Below are 27,735 nucleotides of genomic sequence, written 5' to 3'. Positions count from 1 at the left end.
GCAAAAATGTCTAAAAACCTGTTTTCGCTTCGTCATTATGGGGTATTGTGTGTAGATGGCTGAGGAACACACTGTTACTAAAGGACCTAGTGAGGCGTTGCTAAGGAACACACTGTTACTAAAGGACCTAGCGAGGCGTTGCTAAGGAACATACTGTTACTAAAGGACCTAGCGAGGCGTTGCTGAGGAACACACTGTTACTAAAGGACCTAGCGAGGCGTTGCTAAGGAACACACTGTTACTTAATCCTTTAAGAACTGAGCCTTATGAAGGACATGCTTTTCTGCAGTATATCGTCACACACAGGACGGATTGAGTTATAACGTTACTGTAGATTATGAGATTGAGTTATAACGTTACTGTAGATTATGAGATTGAGTTATAACGTTACTGTAGATTATGAGATTGACTGAGTTATAATGTTACTGTAGATTATGAGATTGACTGAGTTATAACGTTACTGTAGATTATGAGATTGACTGAATTATAACGTTACTGTAGATTATGAGATTGACTGAGTTATAACGTTACTGTAGATTATGAGATTGACTGAGTTATAATGTTACTGTAGATTATGAGATTGACTGAGTTATAACGTTACTGTAGATTATGAGATTGAGTTATAACGTTACTGTAGATTATGAGATTGAGTTATAACGTTACTGTAGATTATGAGATTGAGTTATAACGTTACTGTAGATTATGAGATTGACTGAGTTATAACGTTACTGTAGATTATGAGATTGACTGAGTTATAACGTTACTGTAGATTATGAGATTGAGTTAACGTTACTGTAGATTATGAGATTGACTGAGTTATAACGTTACTGTAGATTATGAGATTGACTGAGTTATAACGTTACTGTAGATTATGAGATTGACTGAGTTATAACGTTACTGTAGATTATGAGATTGACTGAATTATAATGTTACTGTAGATTATGAGATTGACTGAGTTATAACGTTACTGTAGATTATGAGATTGACTGAGTTATAATGTTACTGTAGATTATGAGATTGACTGAGTTATAACGTTACTGTAGATTATGAGATTGACTGAGTTATAATGTTACTGTAGATTATGAGATTGAGTTATAACGTTACTGTAGATTATGAGATTGACTGAGTTATAACGTTACTGTAGATTATGAGATTGACTGAGTTATAACGTTACTGTAGATTATGAGATTGACTGAGTTATAACGTTACTGTAGATTATGAGATTGACTGAGTTATAACGTTACTGTAGATTATGAGATTGACTGAGTTATAATGTTACTGTAGATTATGAGATTGAGTTATAATGTTACTGTAGATTATGAGATTGACTGAATTATAATGTTACTGTAGATTATGAGATTGACTGAGTTATAACGTTACTGTAGATTATGAGATTGAGTTATAACGTTACTGTAGATTATGAGATTGAGTTATAACGTTACTGTAGATTATGAGATTGAGTTATAACGTTACTGTAGATTATGAGATTGACTGAGTTATAACGTTACTGTAGATTGAGATTGACTGAGTTATAACGTTACTGTAGATTATGAGATTGACTGAGTTATAACGTTACTGTAGATTATGAGATTGACTGAGTTATAACGTTACTGTAGATTATGAGATTGAGTTATAACGTTACTGTAGATTATGAGATTGAGTTAACGTTACTGTAGATTATGAGATTGAGTTATAACGTTACTGTAGATTATGAGATTGAGTTATAACGTTACTGTAGATTATGAGATTGACTGAGTTATAACGTTACTGTAGATTGAGATTGACTGAGTTATAACGTTACTGTAGATTATGAGATTGACTGAGTTATAACGTTACTGTAGATTATGAGATTGACTGAGTTATAACGTTACTGTAGATTATGAGATTGACTGAGTTATAACGTTACTGTAGATTATGAGATTGACTGAGTTATAACGTTACTGTAGATTGAGATTGACTGAGTTATAACGTTACTGTAGATTGAGATTGACTGAGTTATAACGTTACTGTAGATTATGAGATTGACTGAGTTATAACGTTACTGTAGATTATGAGATTGACTGAGTTATAACGTTACTGTAGATTATGAGATTGAGTTATAACGTTACTGTAGATTATGAGATTGACTGAGTTATAACGTTACTGTAGATTATGAGATTGACTGAGTTATAACGTTACTGTAGATTATGAGATTGACTGAGTTATAACGTTACTGTAGATTGAGATTGAGTTATAACGTTACTGTAGATTATGAGATTGACTGAGTTATAACGTTACTGTAGATTATGAGATTGACTGAGTTATAACGTTACTGTAGATTGAGATTGACTGAGTTATAACGTTACTGTAGATTGAGCACTGCTGAATTGTCATTGTTGTTGTTTTTATTATACATTCCTGTTAATCTATTTATATTTTTTATATGGTTTTAAAGAATTTTTTTTATATTTAGAATTAAGAATGAATTATGTTTTATATTGTTAACAAAGGAGAATGTTTTTGCAGTAGAGTTGAATATTGGGCTGTTCCGTGGACTTCTCATCAGAGCATTGAGCTGTTCCGTGGACTTCTCATCAGAACATTGAGCTGTTCCGTGGACAGAACATCAGAACATTGAGCTGTTCCGTGGACAGAACATCAAAGCATTGAGCTGTTCCGTGGACTTATCATCAGAACATTGAGCTGTTCCGTGGACAGAACATCAGAACATTGAGCTGTTCCGTGGACAGAACATCAGAACATTGAGCTGTTCCGTGGACTTATCATCAGAACATTGAGCTGTTCCGTGGACAGAACATCAGAGCATTGAGCTGTTCCGTGGACTTCTCATCAGAACATTGAGCTGTTCCGTGGACAGAACATCAGAACATTGAGCTGTTCCGTGGACAGAACATCAGAGCATTGGGCTGTTCCGTGGACAGAACATCAGAGCATTGAGCTGTTCCGTGGACTTCTCATCAGAACATTGAGCTGTTCCGTGGACTTCTCATCAGAACATTGAGCTGTTCCGTGGACTTCTCATCAGAACATTGAGCTGTTCCGTGGACAGAACATCAGAGCATTGGGCTGTTCCGTGGACAGAACATCAGAGCATTGAGCTGTTCCGTGGACTTCTCATCAGAACATTGAGCTGTTCCGTGGACTTCTCATCAGAACATTGAGCTGTTCCGTGGACTTCTCATCAGAACATTGAGCTGTTCCGTGGACTTCTCATCAGAGCATTGAGCTGTTCCGTGGACAGAACATCAGAGCATTGAGCTGTTCCGTGGACTTCTCATCAGAACATTGAGCTGTTCCGTGGACTTCTCATCAGAACATTGAGCTGTTCCGTGGACTCCTCATCAGAACATTGAGCTGTTCCGTGGACAGAACATCAGAACATTGGGATGTTCCGTGGACAGAACATCAGAACATTGAGCTGTTCCGTGGACAGAACATCAGAACATTGAGCTGTTCCGTGGACAGAACATCATAACATTGAGCTGTTCCGTGGAAAGAACATCAGAACATTGAGCTGTTCCGTGGACAGAACATCAGAACATTGAGCTGTTCCGTGGACAGAACATCAGAACATTGAGCTGTTCTGTGGACAGAACATCAGAACATTGGGATGTTCCATGGATAGAACATCAGAACATTGGGATGTTCCATGGATAGAACATCAGAACATTGGGATGTTGCAAAAGCAGGATCAGTAAGTTAAGCCAGATAAGAGTAAAATATATCTCCTGATTTACTGATATATTTAGAAAGCTGAACTTGAATATGGTTGTTGGTTGTCAAGTCAGTTATACCTTGAAGTTATTACAATGATGCCAGTTTCAAGTCTCATCTCAGGCTTATCTCTTGAAAAGGTGACATTATTTTAGAATGTTTGTTAGCTGGCTAACTGTGCAGCCACCAGACCTCCATGTTTTAATAAACGCTCCAAACCACCAGACCTCCATGTTTTAATAAACGCTCCAAACCACCAGACCTCCATGTTTTAATAAACGCTCCAAACCACCAGACCTCCATGTTTTAATAAACGCTCCAAACCACCAGACCTCCATGTTTTAATAAACGCTCCAAACCACCAGACCTCCATGTTTTAATAAAAACACCAGAGATGCGTTTCCATCAAATTGACTTGTTGCGTGATGGCTTAGTGCACATAAAAATACTTTTTGCGGGTAAATTCCCATGTACCGAATAAAAAATACATGTTAAATGGGTTTCCATTGCATTTCCAACTCTACTGATGGTTTTCTCACGAAAAATGTTGCGTTCTATAGTGAGTGTTCCCACTCTGTTATTGGCACGTGCGCTCTAGCCAAGAGCGCACGTACAGCCAAGCATCGATGATGTCACCATAATAAGAACCTCAATATTTATTGGAAAGGAGCATCAAGATCATCCCCGTGCCCTTTCACCACCCTGAGAAGTTCATCATCAAACTGGTAACTGATGCTATAAACTCCTAGTCCGCCACAGTGGACGCGTCATAATACCCATAAAACCTAGCGGTCAAACAGGGAAATGGTTCCAATGCCCAAACAACATATCAATGATGTCGCTCTTGCTGCTGGTGACTCTCAGATCCACCTCTACGCAGACGACACCATTTTGTATCCATCTGGCCCTTCATTGGACACTGTGTTAACAAAACCTCCAAACGAGCTTCAATGCCATACAACACTCCTTAAGTAGCCTCCAACTGCTCTTAAACACTAGTAAAACTAAATGCATGCTCTTCAATCGAACGCTGCTGGCACCCGCCCACCCGACTAGAATCACTACTCTCGGCGGGTCTGACCTAGAGTATGTGGACAACTACAAATACCTAGGTGTCTGGTTAGACCGTAAACTCTCCTTCCAGACTCGCGTTAAGCATCTCCAATCCAAAGTTAAATCTAGAATCGGCTTCCTATTTCGCAACAAAGCCTCCTTCACTCATGCTGCCAAACATGCCCTCGTAAAACTGACTATCCTACCGATCCTTGACATCGGCGATGTCATTTACAAAATAGCCTCCAACACTCTACTCAGCAAATTGGATGTAGTCTATCACAGTGCCATCCGTTTTGTCTCCAAAGCCCCATACACTACCCACCACTGTGACCTGTACGCTCTTGTTGGCTGGTCCTCACTACATGTTCGTCGTCAAACCCACTGGCTCCAGGTCATCTATAAATCACTGCTAGGCAAATCCCCGTCTTATCTTAGCTCATTGGTCACCATAGCAACGCCCACCCGTAGTATGCGCTCCAGCAGGTATATCTCACTGGTCATTCCCAAAGCCAACACCTCCTTTGGCCGCCATTCCTTCCAGTTCTCTGCTGCCAATGACTGGAACGAATTGCAAAAATCTCTGAAGCTGGAGACTCTTATCTCCCTCACTAACTTTAAGCATCAGTTGTCAGAGCACCTTACCGATCACTGCACCTGTACACAGCCCATCTGTAATTAGCCCACCCAACTACCTCATCCCCTTATTTTGCTCATTTGCACCCCAGTATCTCTATTTGCACATCATCTCTTGCACATCTATCATTCCAGTGTTAATACTAATTGTAATTATTTTGCACTATGGCCTATTTATTGCCTTACCTCCATAACTTGCTACATTTGCACACACTGTATATATATTTTCTGTTGTATTTTTGACTTTATGTTTTGTTTACCCCATATGTAACTCTGTGTTGTTGTTTTTATCGCACTGCTTTGCTTTATCTTGGCCAGGTCGCAGTTGTAAATGAGAACTTGTTCTCAACTGGCTTACCTAGTTAAATAATGGTTAAATAAAATTAAACTTTTTTTTTAAAATTATACCAAAAAAATTATACGAAGTAGTTCTAAAGTCCCCTACGGAAAAATGAATGGCGGAAAAACGATTAGAATCATTTCCGGATTTTACCGCTAGGTTTTGTATACTGTGGTACTCAATTGACTACATCAAAGCAGCCTGTCTGTCAGCGCCCCCAGGTGGTGCTCCTACCAAACTGCAGAGCTCTCAGAGCAGCCGCTTTGCGATCTTTTTACGACAGTCGACCGAGTCCTCAAGGTTGCCAATTTAACGATGGGTTTCTTTTTAGAATTATTATAGTATCTTACTGCGACTACCTGACAAACACTGGTAGAGGCGGGCCTTATGATGTTATCTAAAGAACTTGTTAAAAAACGTGGCTATATTGATCGCAATGTCATACTGATTAAGTAATTATGACACAGCTCAAAAAACAGAGTGCACATGAAATGACTTGAGAGAGTTGGTGCTACATCAGCTGAAATTACATTCTGTAGCTTTTTTGACCCAACCTGGCAACCTAGTTTAGGACGGGGGAAGGAGAGCCGTAAAGCGTTGTGTTGTGATCAGAGAGGTCATTGGAAAGTGAGCAGATAGCTGCCTGGGCTGGTTCGGGTGACTGAAGGACACTTTATTGCTATCAGCCATTCCAGAACCGGAGTAGCTCCAGCGGGAAATAAAAGGTATTTAGCGACTAAAACTAACCAAGGCGAAATGCTCCGTCTCGTCCTGCGGCTGAGGAGTTCTTCGGCGATTCCCCGGTGCCGCGGTGCACTTCCTGGGCCTGCCGTGAGCTCTCGTCCCTCTCCGGGACCTTGTCATCTGAGGCGTTACCACGGGTTTGTCCGGTCAAGGACTGTTTGTAATGGAGGTAGTTTGAACACCGTGGTGTTCTCCAGCAGAAAGGCCCTGCTGCAAGCCCCCATGTCCGCCAGCGGCACCCAGCGCTTCTACAACCTACCGCCGCACCAGAAGGTAACCTTAGTGAGGTAGCTAGCTAGCGTTAGCTTGTTAGCCAGCGAACTAGTTAACTTTGTACTTGTGTGGGCTATGACTAGAGGTCTTCTCGGATCCCAGAAATAAGATCCGAACCGAATTGGATACGTTCAATTCCTACATGACCCCCACAGGATCCTGTAAATTATTATTTTTAAATCAATATCCGATCCGAGGTGGACCAGATCCTACCCAAAACATGTCCGAGGTGAGAGAGAATGGGATCCAAATTGGGTCGGGTATGTATCCGACCCAAATGGATCCGAAAAAAAAAAAAATGCAGCATTATTGCCATGCAAGCCAGTGAAATTGTTATGAATTGTCTGTCAGTGAACTTTAACCCTTTCAGTTTTCCTTACATGTAAATTAAGCAGTGATTAGGATCGCCCAAGGAGACCCAAATAACATTTTTTTATTGAACACTCTTGCCAATAGTTATACAATGTTACATATGTTACATATATGTAACATAGGTCAGAAAGGGGTGCAAACAGCACAGTTTCAACCAGTGACGGTCAGTGCCGTTTAAAATGAGGGAGGACACTTTTTTTATTTATTCATGAGCATGGCCTTATTTCTATTACAGCATATTGGATGACTGTCATTCATATTCCATTCACCCAGTTCAATGTAACATCTATAGGTTTAGGCTACTACATGATACTCTAATTTTCCCAATACCCTTCATGAGGTTGCTACAACCTAGACTATGAATGAAACATTTGAGGTGACAGACACATGGACAGACAATGACACATTCAATACCGCCTTGCACACTCTTGCCTGCATCTAGCTGGTCTAGGGTGAATTCATTAGTCCAACAGTTGCAAACGAGAGTTTCTATTGGACAAATTCAGGTATATTTATCCCCGTTTCGTTCCATTTGCTTAAGATTATTATTTTCAACAGAATCGGCGGAATGAATACACCCCTGATCACGTGTAAACACTTTCATAGCAGCCACGTTGTATTCCTTATTCCTTCTTGCATCTATGCACTCTCCTCCTCTCACCTTTTCCCTTCACTTGTGGACTTCAATGAACAACACATCAGCTGTATGTGACCAGGCTAAAAAAAACTTTCCCAGCAAACCCATGTCATAACCGCTACACACAGCCTACATCGTTGTCCCCATATTAGCTAAAGTAACGTCATAGCTAATAGAACTAACGCGTTAGTAAACCCACTACAATCATGCAGTAATGTTGCAATAAATAAATACAATCATGCAGTAAGGTGGCAATAAATTAATTAAACCAAAAGTTTACCTTGACTTGGAAGAGTTCCAGTGTTGTGTTGGATAGTCATAGCCAGCTAGCTAAAATAGCATCCCTCTGTTTGTACAGGGTGTTTGAGTAGGCTAAACTAGCTAGCTGCTCCTTCATTTAGGAAGAAATTAATTTGTTCAACTATTGCCTCATTTTGACTTGTTTTAAGGACATTACATCAAAGTTGGATCAGCCTGTATTGTGGTTTTCCACTTTAATTTTGAGTGTGACTCCAAATCCAGACCTCCATGGGTTGATACATTTCATTTCCATTGATAATTTTTGTGTGATTTTGTTGTCAGCACATTCAACTATGTAAAGAAAAAAGTATTTAATAAGATTATTTCATTCATTCAGATCTAGGATGTGTTATTTTAGTGTTCCCTTTATTTTTTTGAGCAGTGTTTTAATACAGCCCACCAGAGTATACTCACAGTACTCACTCCATGCAATAATAACACACTAACAATACTTTGGAGAAAATGGTCGTTGTTCAACCTGTCTGAAAATGCATTGCATATCATGCCAACACTAGTTGCAGTAACTCCTGACTCTCATTGATGTCAATAGATATATTACAGTTAAGATGGGCAGTTTACTCACTTTTTGGCACTTGCAAATTTGGCCCATAGGCAGTTAACACTATCACCCCCCCCCCCCCCCCCAAAAAAAAAAAAAAAGTGGTGATCCCACTGGCTATAAGGTGAATGCACCAATTTGTAAGTCGCTCTGGATAAGAGCGTCTGCTAAATGACGTAAATGTAAATGTACTAAAGAGATCCAGACTCTGAATGTAATTTTTCGAGTGGCTATACTTCGCCAACAATTCATTATTTTTGTCTCTGGACATCTAATGAGCATTTTGCATTCATTGAATTTTAGAAACTCACCTTTTTGACAACGTACGAGACTGTTTCCTGTTTCGGAGGAGCAGAGCTGCCGTGTTGACAAGCTGCAGAGTTGAGCCATTTAGTGACGATTTCCAATTTGGTAATTAAGATGGTCTCAAGGGTTTATTAGGATCTTATCTAGAAGAGTTGAGTTTTGATGATTTAAACCCTTTGATCAATATGGGGGTTGTCTATAGCACTATGGGGGTTGTCTATAGCACTATGGGGGTTGTCTATAGCACTATGGGGGTTGTCTATAGCACTATGGGGGTTGTCTATAGCACTATGGGGGTTGTCTATAGCACTATGGGGGTTGTCTATAGCATTATGGGGGTTGTCTATAGCACTATGGGGGTTGTCTATAGCACTATGGGGGTTGTCTATAGCATTATGGGGGTTGTCTATAGCATTATGGGGGTTGTCTATAGCATTATGGGGGTTGTCTATAGCATTATGGGGGTTGTCTATAGCACTATGGGGGTTGTCTATAGCACTATGGGGGTTGTCTATAGCACTATGGGGGTTGTCTATAGCATTATGGGGGGTGTCTATAGCACTATGGGGGTTGTCTATAGCACTATGGGGGTTGTCTATAGCACTACGGGGGTTGTCTATAGCATTATGGGGGTTGTCTATAGCACTATGGGGGTTGTCTATAGCATTATGGGGGTTGTCTATAGCACTATGGGGGTTGTCTATAGCCCATGTGGCATGTTGATTCTCGTGCACTTCAGCCATGCATGTGTCTATGTGTGTGTCTCTTCACAGTCCCCGCTGTTCCATATGGTGTATTTTTATCAGTTTTTTAAATCTGATTCTACTGCTTGCATCAGTTACCTGATGTGGAATAGAGTTCCATGTAGTCATGGCTCTATGTAGTACTGTGCGCCTCCCATAGTCTGTTCTGGACTTGGGGACTGTGAAGAGACCTCTGGTGGCATGTCTTGTGGGGTATGCATGGGTGTCTGAGCTGTGTGCTAGTAGTTTAAACAGACAGCTCGGTGCATTCAGCTTGTCAACACCTCTTACAAAAACAAGCAGTGATGAAGTCAATTTCTCCTCCACTTTGAGCCAGGAGAGATTTACATGCATATTATTAATGTTAGCTCTCCGTGTACTTTTAAGGGCCAGCCGTGCTGCCCTGTTCTGGACTTGGGGACTGTGAAGAGACCTCTGGTGGCATGTCTTGTGGGGTATGCATGGGTGTCTGAGCTGTGTGCCAGTAGTTCAAACAGACAACTCTGTGCATTCTACATGTCAACACCTCTCACAAATACAAGTAGTGATTAATAACAGTGTGGTAGTAATGAACGGCAGCCAGATAACAGTGTGGTAGTAATGAACGGCAGCCAGATAACAGTGTGGTAGTAATGACCGGCAGCCAGATAACAGTGTGGTAGTAATGACCGGCAGCCAGATAACAGTGTGGTAGTAATGAACGGCAGCCAGATAACAGTGTGGTAGTAATGAACGGCAGCCAGATAACGGTGTGGTAGTAATGACCGGCAGCCAGATAACAGTGTGGTAGTAATGAACGGCAGCCAGATAACAGTGTGGTAGTAATGAACGGCAGCCAGATAACGGTGTGGTAGTAATGAACGGCAGCCAGATAACGGTGTGGTAGTAATGAACGGCAGCCAGATAACGGTGTGGTAGTAATGAACGGCAGCCAGATAACGGTGTGGTAGTAATGAACGGCAGCCAGATAACGGTGTGGTAGTAATGAACGGCAGCCAGATAACGGTGTGGTAGTAATGAACGGCAGCCAGATAACGGTGTGGTAGTAATGAACGGCAGCCAGATAACGGTGTGGTAGTAATGAACGGCAGCCAGATAACGGTGTGGTAGTAATGACCGGCAGCCAGATAACGGTGTGGTAGTAATGACCGGCAGCCAGATAACGGTGTGGTAGTAATGACCGGCAGCCAGATAACAGTGTGGTAGTAATGACCGGCAGCCAGATAACAGTGTGGTAGTAATGAACGGCAGCCAGATAACAGTGTGGTAGTAATGAACGGCAGCCAGATAACAGTGTGGTAGTAATGAACGGCAGCCAGATAACAGTGTGGTAGTAATGAACGGCAGCCAGATAACAGTGTGGTAGTAATGAACGGCAGCCAGATAACAATGTGGTAGTAATGAACGGCAGCCAGATAACGGTGTGGTAGTAATGAACGGCAGCCAGATAACGGTGTGGTAGTAATGAACGGCAGCCAGATAACGGTGTGGTAGTAATGAACGGCAGCCAGATAACGGTGTGGTAGTAATGAACGGCAGCCAGATAACGGTGTGGTAGTAATGAACGGCAGCCAGATAACGGTGTGGTAGTAATGAACGGCAGCCAGATAACGGTGTGGTAGTAATGAACGGCAGCCAGATAACGGTGTGGTAGTAATGAACGGCAGCCAGATAACGGTGTGGTAGTAATGAACGGCAGCCAGATAACGGTGTGGTAGTAATGAACGGCAGCCAGATAACGGTGTGGTAGTAATGAACGGCAGCCAGATAACGGTGTGGTAGTAATGAACGGCAGCCAGATAACGGTGTGGTAGTAATGAACGGCAGCCAGATAACAGTGTGGTAGTAATGAACGGCAGCCAGATAACAGTGTGGTAGTAATGAACGGCAGCCAGATAACAGTGTGGTAGTAATGAACGGCAGCCAGATAACAGTGTGGTAGTAATGAACGGCAGCCAGATAACAGTGTGGTAGTAATGAACGGCAGCCAGATAACGGTGTGGTAGTAATGAACGGCAGCCAGATAACGGTGTGGTAGTAATGAAGGCAGCCAGATAACGGTGTGGTAGTAATGAGGTAGTAATGAGGCAGCCAGATAACGGTGTGGTAGTAATGAACGGCAGCCAGATAACAGTGTGGTAGTAATGAGGTAGTAATGAGGCAGCCAGATAACGGTGTGGTAGTAATGAACGGCAGCCAGATAACAGTGTGGTAGTAATGAGGTAGTAATGAGGCAGCCAGATAACGGTGTGGTAGTAATGAACGGCAGCCAGATAACAGTGTGGTAGGAATGAACGGCAGCCAGATAACAGTGTGGTAGTAATGAACGGCAGCCAGATAACGGTGTGGTAGTAATGAAGGCAGCCAGATAACAGTGTGGTAGTAATGAACGGCAGCCAGATAACGGTGTGGTAGTAATGAGGTAGTAATGAGGCAGCCAGATAACGGTGTGGTAGTAATGAAGGCAGCCAGATAACAGTGTGGTAGTAATGAGGTAGTAATGAGGCAGCCAGATAACAGTGTGGTAGTAATGAAGGCAGCCAGATAACAGTGTGGTAGTAATGAGGTAGTAATGAGGCAGCCAGATAACAGTGTGGTAGTAATGAGGCAGCCAGATAACAGTGTGGTAGTAATGAAGGCAGCCAGATAACAGTGTGGTAGTAATGAAGGCAGCCAGATAACAGTGTGGTAGTAATGAAGGCAGCCAGATAACAGTGTGGTAGTAATGAAGGCAGCCAGATAACAGTGTGGTAGTAATGAACGGCAGCCAGATAAGTGTGGTAGTAATGAACGGCAGCCAGATAAGTGTGGTAGTAATGAACGGCAGCCAGATAACGGTGTGGTAGTAATGAGGTAGTAATGAACGGCAGCCAGATAACGGTGTGGTAGTAATGAGGTAGTAATGAACGGCAGCCAGATAACGGTGTGGTAGTAATGAACGGCAGCCAGATAACAGTGTGGTAGTAATGACCGGCAGCCAGATAACGGTGTGGTAGTAATGAACGGCAGCCAGATAACGGTGTGGTAGTAATGAACGGCAGCCAGATAACAGTGTGGTAGTAATGAACGGCAGCCAGATAACAGTGTGGTAGTAATGAACGGCAGCCAGATAACGGTGTGGTAGTAATGAACGGCAGCCAGATAACAGTGTGGTAGTAATGAACGGCAGCCAGATAACAGTGTGGTAGTAATGACCGGCAGCCAGATAACGGTGTGGTAGTAATGAAGGCAGCCAGATAACGGTGTGGTAGTAATGAAGGCAGCCAGATAACAGTGTGGTAGTAATGACCGGCAGCCAGATAACAGTGTGGTAGTAATGAACGGCAGCCAGATAACAGTGTGGTAGTAATGAACGGCAGCCAGATAACAGTGTGGTAGTAATGACCGGCAGCCAGATAACGGTGTGGTAGTAATGAAGGCAGCCAGATAACGGTGTGGTAGTAATGAAGGCAGCCAGATAACGGTGTGGTAGTAATGAAGGCAGCCAGATAACGGTGTGGTAGTAATGAAGGCAGCCAGATAACAGTGTGGTAGTAATGACCGGCAGCCAGATAACAGTGTGGTAGTAATGAACGGCAGCCAGATAACAGTGTGGTAGTAATGAGGTAGTAATGAGGCAGCCAGATAACAGTGTGGTAGTAATGAGGCAGCCAGATAACAGTGTGGTAGTAATTAAGGCAGCCAGATAACAGTGTGGTATTAATGACCGGCAGCCAGATAACAGTGTGGTAGTAATGAACGGCAGCCAGATAACAGTGTGGTAGTAATGAGGTAGTAATGAGGCAGCCAGATAACAGTGTGGTAGTAATGAGGCAGCCAGATAACAGTGTGGTAGTAATGACCGGCAGCCAGATAACAGTGTGGTAGTAATGAACGGCAGCCAGATAACGGTGTGGTAGTAATGAACGGCAGCCAGATAACAGTGTGGTAGTAATGAACGGCAGCCAGATAACAGTGTGGTAGTAATGAACGGCAGCCAGATAACAGTGTGGTAGTAATGAGGTAGTAATGAGGCAGCCAGATAACAGTGTGGTAGTAATGAGGCAGCCAGATAACAGTGTGGTAGTAATGACCGGCAGCCAGATAACAGTGTGGTAGTAATGAACGGCAGCCAGATAACGGTGTGGTAGTAATGAACGGCAGCCAGATAACAGTGTGGTAGTAATGAACGGCAGCCAGATAACAGTGTGGTAGTAATGAGGCAGCCAGATAACAGTGTGGTAGTAATGAACGGCAGCCAGATAACAGTGTGGTAGTAATGAACGGCAGCCAGATAACAGTGTGGTAGTAATGAGGTAGTAATGAGGCAGCCAGATAACAGTGTGGTAGTAATGAAGGCAGCCAGATAACAGTGTGGTAGTAATGACCGGCAGCCAGATAACAGTGTGGTAGTAATGAACGGCAGCCAGATAACGGTGTGGTAGTAATGAACGGCAGCCAGATAACAGTGTGGTAGTAATGAACGGCAGCCAGATAACGGTGTGGTAGTAATGAACGGCAGCCAGATAACAGTGTGGTAGTAATGAACGGCAGCCAGATAACGGTGTGGTAGTAATGAACGGCAGCCAGATAACAGTGTGGTAGTAATGAACGGCAGCCAGATAACAGTGTGGTAGTAATGAACGGCAGCCAGATAACAGTGTGGTAGTAATGAACGGCAGCCAGATAACAATGTGGTAGTAATGACCGGCAGCCAGATAACAGTGTGGTAGTAATGACCGGCAGCCAGATAACAGTGTGGTAGTAATGAACGGCAGCCAGATAACAGTGTGGTAGTAATGAACGGCAGCCAGATAACAGTGTGGTAGTAATGAACGGCAGCCAGATAACAGTGTGGTAGTAATGAGGCAGCCAGATAACGGTGAGGTAGTAATGAGGCAGCCAGATAACAGTGTGGTAGTAATGAGGTAGTAATGAACGGCAGCCAGATAACGGTGTGGTAGTAATGAACGGCAGCCAGATAACGGTGTGGTAGTAATGAACGGCAGCCAGATAACGGTGTGGTAGTAATGAGGTAGTAATGAGGCAGCCAGATAACGGTGTGGTAGTAATGAGGCAGCCAGATAACGGTGTGGTAGTAATGAGGCAGCCAGATAACGGTGTGGTAGTAATGAGGTAGTAATGAGGCAGCCAGATAACGGTGTGGTAGTAATGAGGCAGCCAGATAACGGTGTGGTAGTAATGAAGGCAGCCAGATAACGGTGTGGTAGTAATGAGGTAGTAATGAGGCAGCCAGATAACGGTGTGGTAGTAGAGGAAACAGTAAAACCGCGCTAGGCTAGCAACTTAGATCATTCCTTTGATGCAGTAGTAATTATACATGGTAAAGAATATATAGAAAAGCTATACATGTAAATGGAGGAGTCGCCCTGTATGTCCAGAGTCATATTCCTGTTAGGCTGAGAGAGGATGTTGCCATGTCCTGTATGTCCAGAGTCATATTCCTGTTAGGCTGAGAGAGGATGTTGCCATGTCCTGTATGTCCAGAGTCATATTCCTGTTAGGCTGAGAGAGGATGTTGCCATGTCCTGTATGTCCAGAGTCATATTCCTGTGAGGCTGAGAGAGGATGTTGCCATGTCCTGTATGTCCAGAGTCATATTCCTGTTAGGCTGAGAGAGGATGTTGCCATGTCCTGTATGTCCAGAGTCATATTCCTGTTAGGCTGAGAGAGGATCTCATGTCAGATGATGTGGGAGTAATATGGCTACAGGTTCACCTGCCTCATCTAAGGCCTATTCTGGTGGGAAGTTCTTATAGACCACCAAGTGCTAAAAGTCAGTATTTGGACTATACAGTGCATTCGGAAATTATTCAGTCCCCTTGACTTTTCCACATTTTGTTACGTTACAGCCTTATTCTAAAATTGATGAGGGAAAAATACAATTTAATCAATCTACACACAATACCCCAAAATGACAATGCGAAAACATAAATACCTTATTTACATAAGTTTTCAGACCCTTTGCCATGAGACTCAAAATTGAGCTCAGGTGCATCCTGTTTCTATTGATCATCCTTGAGATGTTTCTACAACTTGATTGGAGTCCACTTGTGGTAAATTCAATTAATTGGACATGATTTGGAAAGGCACACACCTGTCTATATAAGGTCCCACAGTTGACAGTGCATGTCAGAGCAAAAACCAAGCCATGAGGTCGAAGGAATTGTCCGTAGAGCTACGAGACAGGATTGTGTCGAGGCACAGATCTGGGAGAACCTTCCAGAAGGACAACCATCTCTGCAGCACTCCACCAATCAGGCCTTTATGGTAAAATGGCCAGACAGAAGCCACTCCTCAGTAAAAGGCACATGACAGCCCGCTTGGAGTTTGCCAAAAGGCACGTAAAGACTCTCAGACCATGAGAAACAAGATTCTCTGATCTGATGAAACCAAGATTGAACTCTTTGGCCTGAATGCCAAGCGTCACATCTGGAGGGAACCTGCCACAATCCCTGGTGGTGGCAGCATCATGCTGTGGGGATGTTTTTCAGTGGCAGGGACTGGGAGACTAGTTAGGATCGAGGCAAAGATGAATGGAGCAAAGTACAGAGAGATCCTTGATGAAAACCTGCTCCAGAGCGCTCAGGACCTCAGACTGGGGCGACGGTTCACCTTCCAACAGGACAACGACCCTAAGCACACAGCCAAGACAACGCAGGAGTGGCTTCGGGACAAGTCTCTGAATGTCCTTGAGTGGCCCAGCCAGAGCCTGGACTTGAACCCGATCGAACATCTCCGGAGAGACCTGAAAATAGCTGTGCAGCGACGCTCCCCATCCAACCTGACAGAGCTTGAGAGGATCTGCAGAGATGAATGGGAGAAACTCCCCAAATACAGGTGTGCCAAGCTTGTAGCGTCATACCCAAGAAGACTCGAGGCTGTAATCGCTGCCAAAGGTGCTTCAACAAAGTACAGAGTAAAGGGTCTGAATACTTATGTAAGTGTGATGTTTCTGTTTTTTTAAATACGTTTGCAAAAATGTCTAAACACCTGTTTTTGCTTTGCCATTATGGGGTATTGTGTGTTGATTGATGAGGGGAAAAAACAATTGAATCCATTTTAGAATAAGGCTGTAACGAAATGTGGAAAAAGTTAATGGGTCTGAATACTTTCCGAATGCACTGTACATACGTATGCACGCATGACTGTAAGTCGCTTTGGATAAAAGCGTCTGCTAAATGGCATATTATTATTATATATTATATACTGAATCAGTAACAAGGTAAAGGAAGTTTTATTTAAAATGTTACATAGAATTTATCCTGTGAAACATGTTTTGGAAAGATTCAAGCTGTATATTGATGTCACGAACGTTGAGAGACGGGTCGGACCAAGTTGCAGCGTGAAAAGCGTACATGTTTATTCACTCAATAAACATAAAACAAAACAAGAAACAACGTAACGTGAAGTCCAATGGGCTATACACACCAACCTGACAGGAACAACATCCCACAATGCACAGCAGGCAATGGGCTATACACACACCAGCCTAACAGGAACAAGATCCCACAATACACAGCAGGCAGTGGGCTATACACACACCAGACTAACAGGAACAAGATCCCACAATACACACTATACACACACCAGACTAACAGGAACAAGATCCCACAATACACACTATACACACACCAGACTAACAGGAACAAGATCCCACAATACACACTATACACACACCAGACTAACAGGAACAGGATCCCACAATACACACTATACACACACCAGCCTAACAGGAACAACATCCCACAATACACACTATACACACACCAGACTAACAGGAACAGGATCCCACAATACACACTATACACACACCAGACTAACAGGAACAGGATCCCACAATACACACTATACACACACCAGACTAACAGGGCTATACCCACAATACACACTATACACACACCAGCCTAACAGGAACAAGATCCCACAATACACACTATACACACACCAGACTAACAGGAACAAGATCCCACAATACACACTATACACACACCAGACTAACAGGAACAAGATCACACAATACACACTATACACACCAGACTAACAGGAACAAGATCCCACAATACACACTATACACACACCAGACTAACAGGAACAACATCCCACAATACACACTACACACACCAGACTAACAGGAACAAGATCCCACAATACACACTATACACACACCAGACTAACAGGAACAGGATCCCACAATACACACTATACACACACCAGACTAACAGGAACAGGATCCCACAATACACACTATACACACACCAGACTAACAGGGCTATACCCACAATACACACTATACACACACCAGCCTAACAGGAACAAGATCCCACAATACACACTATACACACACCAGACTAACAGGAACAAGATCCCACAATACACACTATACACACACCAGCCTAACAGGAACAACATCCCACAATACACACTATACACACACCAGCCTAACAGGAACAACATCCCACAATACACACTATACACACACCAGACTAACAGGAACAAGATCCCACAATACACACCAGACTAACAGGAACAACATCCCACAATACACACTATACACACACCAGACTAACAGGAACAAGATCCCACAATACACACTATACACACACCAGCCTAACAGGAACAACATCCCACAATACACACTATACACACACCAGACTAACAGGAACAGGATCCCACAATACACACTATACACACACCAGACTAACAGGAACAAGATCCCACAATACACACTATACACACACCAGCCTAACAGGAACAGGATCCCACAATACACACTATACACACACCAGACTAACAGGAACAAGATCCCACAATACACACTATACACACACCAGCCTAACAGGAACAAGATCCCACAATACACACTATACACACACCAGACTAACAGGAACAGGATCCCACAATACACACTATACACACACCAGACTAACAGGAACAAGATCCCACAATACACACTATACACACACCAGACTAACAGGAACAAGATCCCTCAATACACACTATACACACACCAGACTAACAGGAACAACATCCCACAATACACACTATACACACACCAGACTAACAGGAACAACATCCCACAATACACACTATACACACACCAGACTAACAGGAACAGGATCCCACAATACACACTATATACACACCAGACTAACAGGATCCCACAATACACACTATACACACACCAGACTAACAGGAACAAGATCCCACAATACACACCAGACTAACAGGAACAGGATCCCACAATACACAGCAGGCAGTGGGCTATACACACACCAGACTAACAGGAACAAGATCCCACAATACACACCAGACTAACAGGAACAAGATCCCACAATACACAGCAGGCAGTGGGCTATACACACACCAGACTAACAGGAACAAGATCCCACAATACACAGCAGGCAGCGGGCTATACACACACCAGACTAACAGGAACAAGATCCCACAATACACAGCAGGCAATGGGCTATACACACACCAGACTAACAGGAACAAGATCCCACAATACACACTATACACACACCAGACTAACAGGAACAAGATCCCACAATACACACTATACACACACCAGCCTAACAGGAACAAGATCCCACAATACACACTATACACACACCAGACTAACAGGAACAAGATCCCACAATACACACTATACACACACCAGCCTAACAGGAACAAGATCCCACAATACACACTATACACACACCAGACTAACAGGAACAAGATCCCACAATACACACTATACACACACCAGACTAACAGGAACAAGATCCCACAATACACACTATACACACACCAGACTAACAGGAACAAGATCCCACAATACACACTATACACACACCAGACTAACAGGAACAAGATCCCACAATACACACTATACACACACCAGACTAACAGGAACAAGATCCCACAATACACACTATATACACACCAGACTAACAGGAACAAGATCCCACAATACACACCAGACTAACAGGAACAAGATCCCACAATACACACTATACACACCAGACTAACAGGAACAAGATCCCACAATACACACTATACACACACCAGACTAACAGGAACAAGATCCCACAATACACACTATACACACACCAGCCTAACAGGAACAAGATCCCACAATACACACTATACACACACCAGACTAACAGGAACAAGATCCCACAATACACACTATACACACACCAGCCTAACAGGAACAAGATCCCACAATACACAGCAGGCTACGGGCTACCTAAGGATGATCCCCAATCAGAGACAACGAGCGACAGCTGCCTCTGATTGGGAATCATACCCGGCCAGACATAGACACACAACCTAGCACTGCAACATAGAAATAGACATACTAGAACCTAAACACAGATTTCCACACCCTGACTCACCAAACGAGTTCTATAGGTCAGGGCGTGACAACTGATTATAATTGTGATTAATGGAGAATGGAGACAGTTTTTCAGTTGTTTTTACCTGTGTTTATAGTAAAAAAAATTAATAAAATCATTGACATACAGAACTTTGTTACAAAGAAAACTGGACATTTGTACAATTTAATGCTTTTGAGAATTATTTATTTCAGAAATTCTGATATTGATAAGGATGTAGTATATTTAATAGGTAATAATAGGAACATTTCAGATTCACTAGTGGTCTTATTGAAAACAACCTTTTTTCTCTTTATAAATGAATTGAAACAATAACATGAACTAAAATGAAAAACCTGTAGTATTATTAAAGAATATGATTTGTTTGTGTAGGATTCCTGGCGGTTTGTATATATGACTGTTCCTCTTTTGTTTGTTGACGTTTGTTAATAAAAAAATAATAATTTGCTAGCTAATAGTCTAGTCTTGATTGTAGCTAATATGGTCAATCAGGAGCAAGTGATGTCAGTGGAGTTGGCTTGTTAGCTAGTTGGCTAAACTAGCTAGCTAGCTGTGGGAAGGAATAGGGTAGCTAGCTTGCTGTCATTCACCACCTATCTGGAGTAGCAGTCAGTGACAAAGTTCCTGGTAGCAGTGGTTGCTAGCTAGCTGTGTCCCTGGGAGCAGCGGTAGCTAACCAGCTAGCTAGCTGTGTCCCTGGGAGCAGCGGTAGCTAACCAGCTAGCTAGCTGTGTCCCTGGGAGCAGCGGTAGCTAACCAGCTAGCTAGCTGTGTCCCTGGGAGCAGCGGTAGCTAACCAGCTAGCTAGCCAGCTAGCTAGCTGTGTCCCTGGGAGCAGCGGTAGCTAACCAGCTAGCTAGCTGTGTCCCTGGGAGCAGCGGTAGCTAACCAGCTAGCTAGCTGTGTCCCTGGGAGCAGCGGTAGCTAACCAGCTAGCTAGCTGTGTCCCTGGGAGCAGCGGTAGCTAACCAGCTAGCTAGCTGTGTCCCTGGGAGCAGCGGTAGCTAACCAGCTAGCTAGCTGTGTCCCTGGGAGCAGCGGTAGCTAACCAGCTAGCTAGCTGTGTCCCTGGGAGCAGCGGTAGTTAACCAGCTAGCTAGCTGTGTCCCTGGTAGTTAACCAGCTAGCTAGCTGTGTCCCTGGTAGTTAACCAGCTAGCTAGCTGTGTCCCTGGAACCATTGCTCTAACGTGTGTGTGAGAGGTGGAGCTTCCTGCTCTGTCCCCCACTATGCAGACAGGAACCATCATTCTAACGTGTCTGTGTGTGTGTGTGTGTGTGTTAGGTGGAGCTGCCTGCTCTGTCCCCCACTATGCAGACAGGAACCATCGCTCGCTGGGAGAAGAAGGAGGGAGACAAGATCAACGAGGGAGACCTGATCGCTGAGGTGACTACACACACACACAATGAGGGACACACACACACACAGACACACACACACACACAGAGGGAGACCTGATCGCTGAGGTGACTACACACATACCAGGGTTTGCGTTAGGAATGGCTGAAATAGCCGAATCCACTAATTTGCTTCAACTTTGTGGCAACAGTTTGGGGAAGGCCCTTTCCTGTTTCAGCATGACAATGCCCCCGTGCACAAAGCGAGGTCCATACAGAAATGGTTTGTCGAGATCGGTGTGGAAGAACTTGACTGCCCTGCACAGACCCCTGACCTCAACCCCATCGAACACCTTTGGGATGAATTGGAACGCCGACTGCGAGCCAGACCTAATCGCCCAACATCAGTGCCCAACCTCACTAATGCTCTCGTGGCTGAATGGAAGCAAGTCCCCTCAGCAATGTTCCAACATCTAGTGGGAAGCCTTCCCAGAAGAGTGGAGGCTGTTATAGCAGCAAAGGGGGGACCAACTCCATATTAATGCCCATGATTTTGGAATGAGCCGGTGTCCACATACCATAAATAACACACAGAAACACACACAGGGAGATGATAACCGTTATTAAACACACACAGAGAGACGTGATCGCTGAGCTTCTGATACTAACCCTTACTTCCTGATTCAGATACTAGAACTGCTTTAGTTCCTACCACGGTGTATAACCCTGACCCTACCACGGTGTCTAACCCTGACCCTACCACGGTGTCTAACCCTGACCCTACCACGGTGTCTAACCCTGACCCTACCACGGTGTATAACCCTGATCCTACCACGGTGTATAACCCTGACCCTACCACGGTGTATAACCCTGACCCTACCACGGTGTCTAACCCTGACCCTACCACGGTGTATAACCCTGATCCTACCACGGTGTATAACCCTGACCCTACCACGGTGTATAACCCTGACCCTACCACGGTGTATAACCCTGACCCTACCACGGTGTATAACCCTGACCCTACCACGGTGTATAACCCTGACCCTACCACGGTGTATAACCCTGACCCTACCACGGTGTATAACCCTGACCCTACCACGGTGTATAACCCTGATCCTACCACGGTGTATAACCCTGACCCTACCACGGTGTATAACCCTGATCCTACCACGGTGTATAACCCTGACCCTACCACGGTGTATAACCCTGATCCTACCACGGTGTATAACCCTGATCCTACCACGGTGTATAACCCTGATCCTACCACGGTGTATAACCCTGATCCTACCACGGTGTATAACCCTGACCCTACCACGGTGTATAACCCTGATCCTACCACGGTGTATAACCCTGATCCTACCACGGTGTATAACCCTGATCCTACCACGGTGTCTAACCCTGACCCTACCACGGTGTATAACCCTGACCCTACCACGGTGTATAACCCTGACCCTACCACGGTGTATAACTCTGACCCTACCACGGTGTATAACCCTGATCCTACCACGGTGTATAACCCTGACCCTACCACGGTGTATAACCCTGACCCTACCACGGTGTATAACCCTGACCCTACCACGGTGTATAACCCTGACCCTACCACGGTGTATAACCCTGACCCTACCACGGTGTATAACCCTGATCCTACCACGGTGTATAACCCTGACCCTACCACAGTGTATAACCCTGACCCTACCACGGTGTATAACCCTGACCCTACCACGGTGTATAACCCTGATCCTACCACGGTGTATAACCCTGATCCTACCACGGTGTATAACCCTGATCCTACCACGGTGTATAACCCTGATCCTACCACGGTGTATAACCCTGACCCTACCACGGTGTATAACCCTGACCCTACCACGGTGTATAACCCTGATCCTACCACGGTGTATAACCCTGACCCTACCACGGTGTATGACCCTGACCCTACCACGGTGTATAACCCTGACCCTACCACGGTGTATAACCCTGACCCTACCACGGTGTATAACCCTGATCCTACCACGGTGTATAACCCTGATCCTACCACGGTGTATAACCCTGACCCTACCACGGTGTATAACCCTGACCCTACCACGGTGTATAACCCTGACCCTACCACGGTGTATAACCCTGACCCTACCACGGTGTAAAACCCTGACCCTACCACTGTGTATAAAGATGCACTATCCTTTGCAAAGCATTTTGTGACGGTTGTTGGCAAAACTCCACCTCAAGATCACAACGTGGTTTGACAGTTAAAAAAAATAATTTCAGGAAATTCTCAGATGTTTCAACTTAATCATAATTATAGTGAGTTTGTTCAGTAGATATCGATAAATGGATCCTATGAATGTTACTTTGATGATGGTTTGTATTTCAGTTTAGTGAGTGAGGCGTGAAGGAGGATGGTCGGATTCATTCAAACGGTTTCCCCTCCTCTCTTTTCTTCCCCTCTTTATCTTGAGTTTGTGTTCCTCTGTTTCATATGTAGTGAACACAGACCTGGCTAACTGTATGTATGTTAGGTGGAGACTGACAAGGCCACCGTAGGGTTTGAACTGTTGGAGGACTGTTACCTGGCTAACTGTATGTATGTTAGGTGGAGACTGACAAGGCCACCATAGGGTTTGAACTGTTGGAGGACTGTTACCTGGCTAACTGTATGTATGTTAGGTGGAGACTGACAAGGCCACCGTAGGGTTTGGGAGGACTGTTACCTGGCTAACTGTATGTATGTTAGGTGGAGACTGACAAGGCCACCGTAGGGTTTGGGAGGACTGTTACCTGGCTAACTGTATGTATGTTAGGTGGAGACTGACAAGGCCACCGTAGGGTTTGAACTGTTGGAGGACTGTTACCTGGCTAACTGTATGTATGTTAGGTGGAGACTGACAAGGCCACCGTAGGGTTTGGGAGGACTGTTACCTGGCTAACTGTATGTATGTTAGGTGGAGACTGACAAGGCCACCGTAGGGTTTGGGAGGACTGTTACCTGGCTAACTGTATGTATGTTAGGTGGAGACTGACAAGGCCACCATAGGGTTTGAACTGTTGGAGGACTGTTACCTGGCTAACTGTATGTATGTTAGGTGGAGACTGACAAGGCCACCGTAGGGTTTGAACTGTTGGAGGACTGTTACCTGGCTAACTGTATGTATGTTAGGTGGAGACTGACAAGGCCACCGTAGGGTTTGGGAGGACTGTTACCTGGCTAACTGTATGTATGTTAGGTGGAGACTGACAAGGCCACCGTAGGGTTTGGGAGGACTGTTACCTGGCTAACTGTATGTATGTTAGGTGGAGACTGACAAGGCCACCGTAGGGTTTGGGAGGACTGTTACCTGGCTAACTGTATGTATGTTAGGTGGAGACTGACAAGGCCACCGTAGGGTTTGGGAGGACTGTTACCTGGCTAACTGTATGTATGTTAGGTGGAGACTGACAAGGCCACCGTAGGGTTTGGGAGGACTGTTACCTGGCTAACTGTATGTATGTTAGGTGGAGACTGACAAGGCCACCGTAGGGTTTGAACTGTTGGAGGACTGTTACCTGGCTAACTGTATGTATGTTAGGTGGAGACTGACAAGGCCACCGTAGGGTTTGAGCTGTTGGAGGACTGTTACCTGGCTAACTGTATGTATGTTAGGTGGAGACTGACAAGGCCACCGTAGGGTTTGGGAGGACTGTTACCTGGCTAACTGTATGTATGTTAGGTGGAGACTGACAAGGCCACCGTAGGGTTTGGGAGGACTGTTACCTGGCTAACTGTATGTATGTTAGGTGGAGACTGACAAGGCCACCGTAGGGTTTGAACTGTTGGAGGACTGTTACCTGGCTAACTGTATGTATGTTAGGTGGAGACTGACAAAGCCACCGTAGGGTTTGAACTGTTGGAGGACTGTTACCTGGCTAACTGTATGTATGTTAGGTGGAGACTGACAAGGCCACCGTAGGGTTTGAGCTGTTGGAGGACTGTTACCTGGCTAACTGTATGTTTGTTAGGTGGAGACTGACAAGGCCACCGTAGGGTTTGAGCTGTTGGAGGACTGTTACCTGGCTAACTGTATGTATGTTAGGTGGAGACTGACAAGGCCACCGTAGGGTTTGAACTGTTGGAGGACTGTTACCTGGCTAACTGTATGTATGTTAGGTGGAGACTGACAAGGCCACCGTAGGGTTTGAGCTGTTGGAGGACTGTTACCTGGCTAACTGTATGTATGTTAGGTGGAGACTGACAAGGCCACCGTAGGGTTTGAACTGTTGGAGGACTGTTACCTGGCTAACTGTATGTATGTTAGGTGGAGACTGACAAGGCCACCGTAGGGTTTGAGCTGTTGGAGGACTGTTACCTGGCTAACTGTATGTATGTTAGGTGGAGACTGACAAGGCCACCGTAGGGTTTGAACTGTTGGAGGACTGTTACCTGGCTAACTGTATGTATGTTAGGTGGAGACTGACAAGGCCACCGTAGGGTTTGAGCTGTTGGAGGACTGTTACCTGGCTAACTGTATGTATGTTAGGTGGAGACTGACAAGGCCACCGTAGGGTTTGGGAGGACTGTTACCTGGCTAACTGTATGTATGTTAGGTGGAGACTGACAAGGCCACCGTAGGGTTTGAGCTGTTGGAGGACTGTTACCTGGCTAACTGTATGTATGTTAGGTGGAGACTGACAAGGCCACCGTAGGGTTTGGGAGGACTGTTACCTGGCTAACTGTATGTATGTTAGGTGGAGACTGACAAGGCCACCGTAGGGTTTGAGCTGTTGGAGGACTGTTACCTGGCTAACTGTATGTATGTTAGGTGGAGACTGACAAGGCCACCGTAGGGTTTGGGAGGACTGTTACCTGGCTAACTGTATGTATGTTAGGTGGAGACTGACAAGGCCACCGTAGGGTTTGGGAGGACTGTTACCTGGCTAACTGTATGTATGTTAGGTGGAGACTGACAAGGCCACCGTAGGGTTTGAGCTGTTGGAGGACTGTTACCTGGCTAACTGTATGTATGTTAGGTGGAGACTGACAAGGCCACCGTAGGGTTTGGGAGGACTGTTACCTGGCTAACTGTATGTATGTTAGGTGGAGACTGACAAGGCCACCGTAGGGTTTGAACTGTTGGAGGACTGTTACCTGGCTAACTGTATGTATGTTAGGTGGAGACTGACAAGGCCACCGTAGGGTTTGAACTGTTGGAGGACTGTTACCTGGCTAACTGTATGTATGTTAGGTGGAGACTGACAAGGCCACCGTAGGGTTTGAGCTGTTGGAGGACTGTTACCTGGCTAACTGTATGTATGTTAGGTGGAGACTGACAAGGCCACCGTAGGGTTTGGGAGGACTGTTACCTGGCTAACTGTATGTATGTTAGGTGGAGACTGACAAGGCCACCGTAGGGTTTGAACTGTTGGAGGACTGTTACCTGGCTAACTGTATGTATGTTAGGTGGAGACTGACAAGGCCACCGTAGGGTTTGGGAGGACTGTTACCTGGCTAACTGTATGTATGTTAGGTGGAGACTGACAAGGCCACCGTAGGGTTTGGGAGGACTGTTACCTGGCTAACTGTATGTATGTTAGGTGGAGACTGACAAGGCCACCGTAGGGTTTGGGAGGACTGTTACCTGGCTAACTGTATGTATGTTAGGTGGAGACTGACAAGGCCACCGTAGGGTTTGGGAGGACTGTTACCTGGCTAACTGTATGTATGTTAGGTGGAGACTGACAAGGCCACCGTAGGGTTTGAGCTGTTGGAGGACTGTTACCTGGCTAACTGTATGTATGTTAGGTGGAGACTGACAAGGCCACCGTAGGGTTTGAACTGTTGGAGGACTGTTACCTGGCTAACTGTATGTATGTTAGGTGGAGACTGACAAGGCCACCGTAGGGTTTGAACTGTTGGAGGACTGTTACCTGGCTAACTGTATGTATGTTAGGTGGAGACTGACAAGGCCACCGTAGGGTTTGAACTGTTGGAGGACTGTTACCTGGCTAACTGTATATATGTTAGGTGGAGACTGACAAGGCCACCGTAGGGTTTGGGAGGACTGTTACCTGGCTAACTGTATGTATGTTAGGTGGAGACTGACAAGGCCACCGTAGGGTTTGGGAGGACTGTTACCTGGCTAACTGTATGTATGTTAGGTGGAGACTGACAAGGCCACCGTAGGGTTTGAACTGTTGGAGGACTGTTACCTGGCTAACTGTATGTATGTTAGGTGGAGACTGACAAGGCCACCATAGGGTTTGAACTGTTGGAGGACTGTTACCTGGCTAACTGTATGTATGTTAGGTGGAGACTGACAAGGCCACCGTAGCGTTTGGGAGGACTGTTACCTGGCTAACTGTATGTAT

General features: G+C 44.7%; 2 protein-coding genes across 2 annotated transcripts in view; one reads left to right on the top strand and one right to left on the bottom strand.

The window, feature by feature from the left end:
- The first annotated feature begins 6,370 nt into the window (after window positions 1-6,370).
- The window catches only part of LOC311124599 (dihydrolipoyllysine-residue acetyltransferase component of pyruvate dehydrogenase complex, mitochondrial-like), a 49,477-nt gene continuing 28,112 nt past the window's right edge, over window positions 6,371-27,735 (top strand). The window contains exons 1-2 of the mRNA XM_084198714.1: window positions 6,371-6,760; window positions 21,347-21,448. Coding sequence (XP_084054840.1) covers window positions 6,500-6,760; window positions 21,347-21,448 — 363 coding nt within the window. The 5' untranslated portion in view covers window positions 6,371-6,499. The remainder of the gene's footprint in view (window positions 6,761-21,346; window positions 21,449-27,735) is intronic.
- Window positions 21,819-24,009, bottom strand: LOC311124597 (uncharacterized protein; the record flags this gene model as incomplete). Its single annotated transcript, XM_084198712.1, has 4 exons — window positions 21,819-22,845; window positions 22,923-23,616; window positions 23,890-23,893; window positions 23,995-24,009. 4 exons carry the CDS (start codon window positions 24,007-24,009, stop codon window positions 22,101-22,103), a joined length of 1,458 nt encoding a protein of 485 aa, XP_084054838.1. The 3' UTR covers window positions 21,819-22,100.

Source organism: Coregonus lavaretus (genome assembly GCF_964263955.1).
Source record: "Coregonus lavaretus genome assembly, contig: HAP1_SCAFFOLD_203, whole genome shotgun sequence".
NCBI lineage: Eukaryota > Metazoa > Chordata > Actinopteri > Salmoniformes > Salmonidae > Coregonus > Coregonus lavaretus.
Note: the sequence above shows the minus strand (reverse complement) of the source record. Positions and strands in the feature narration are given on the sequence as shown.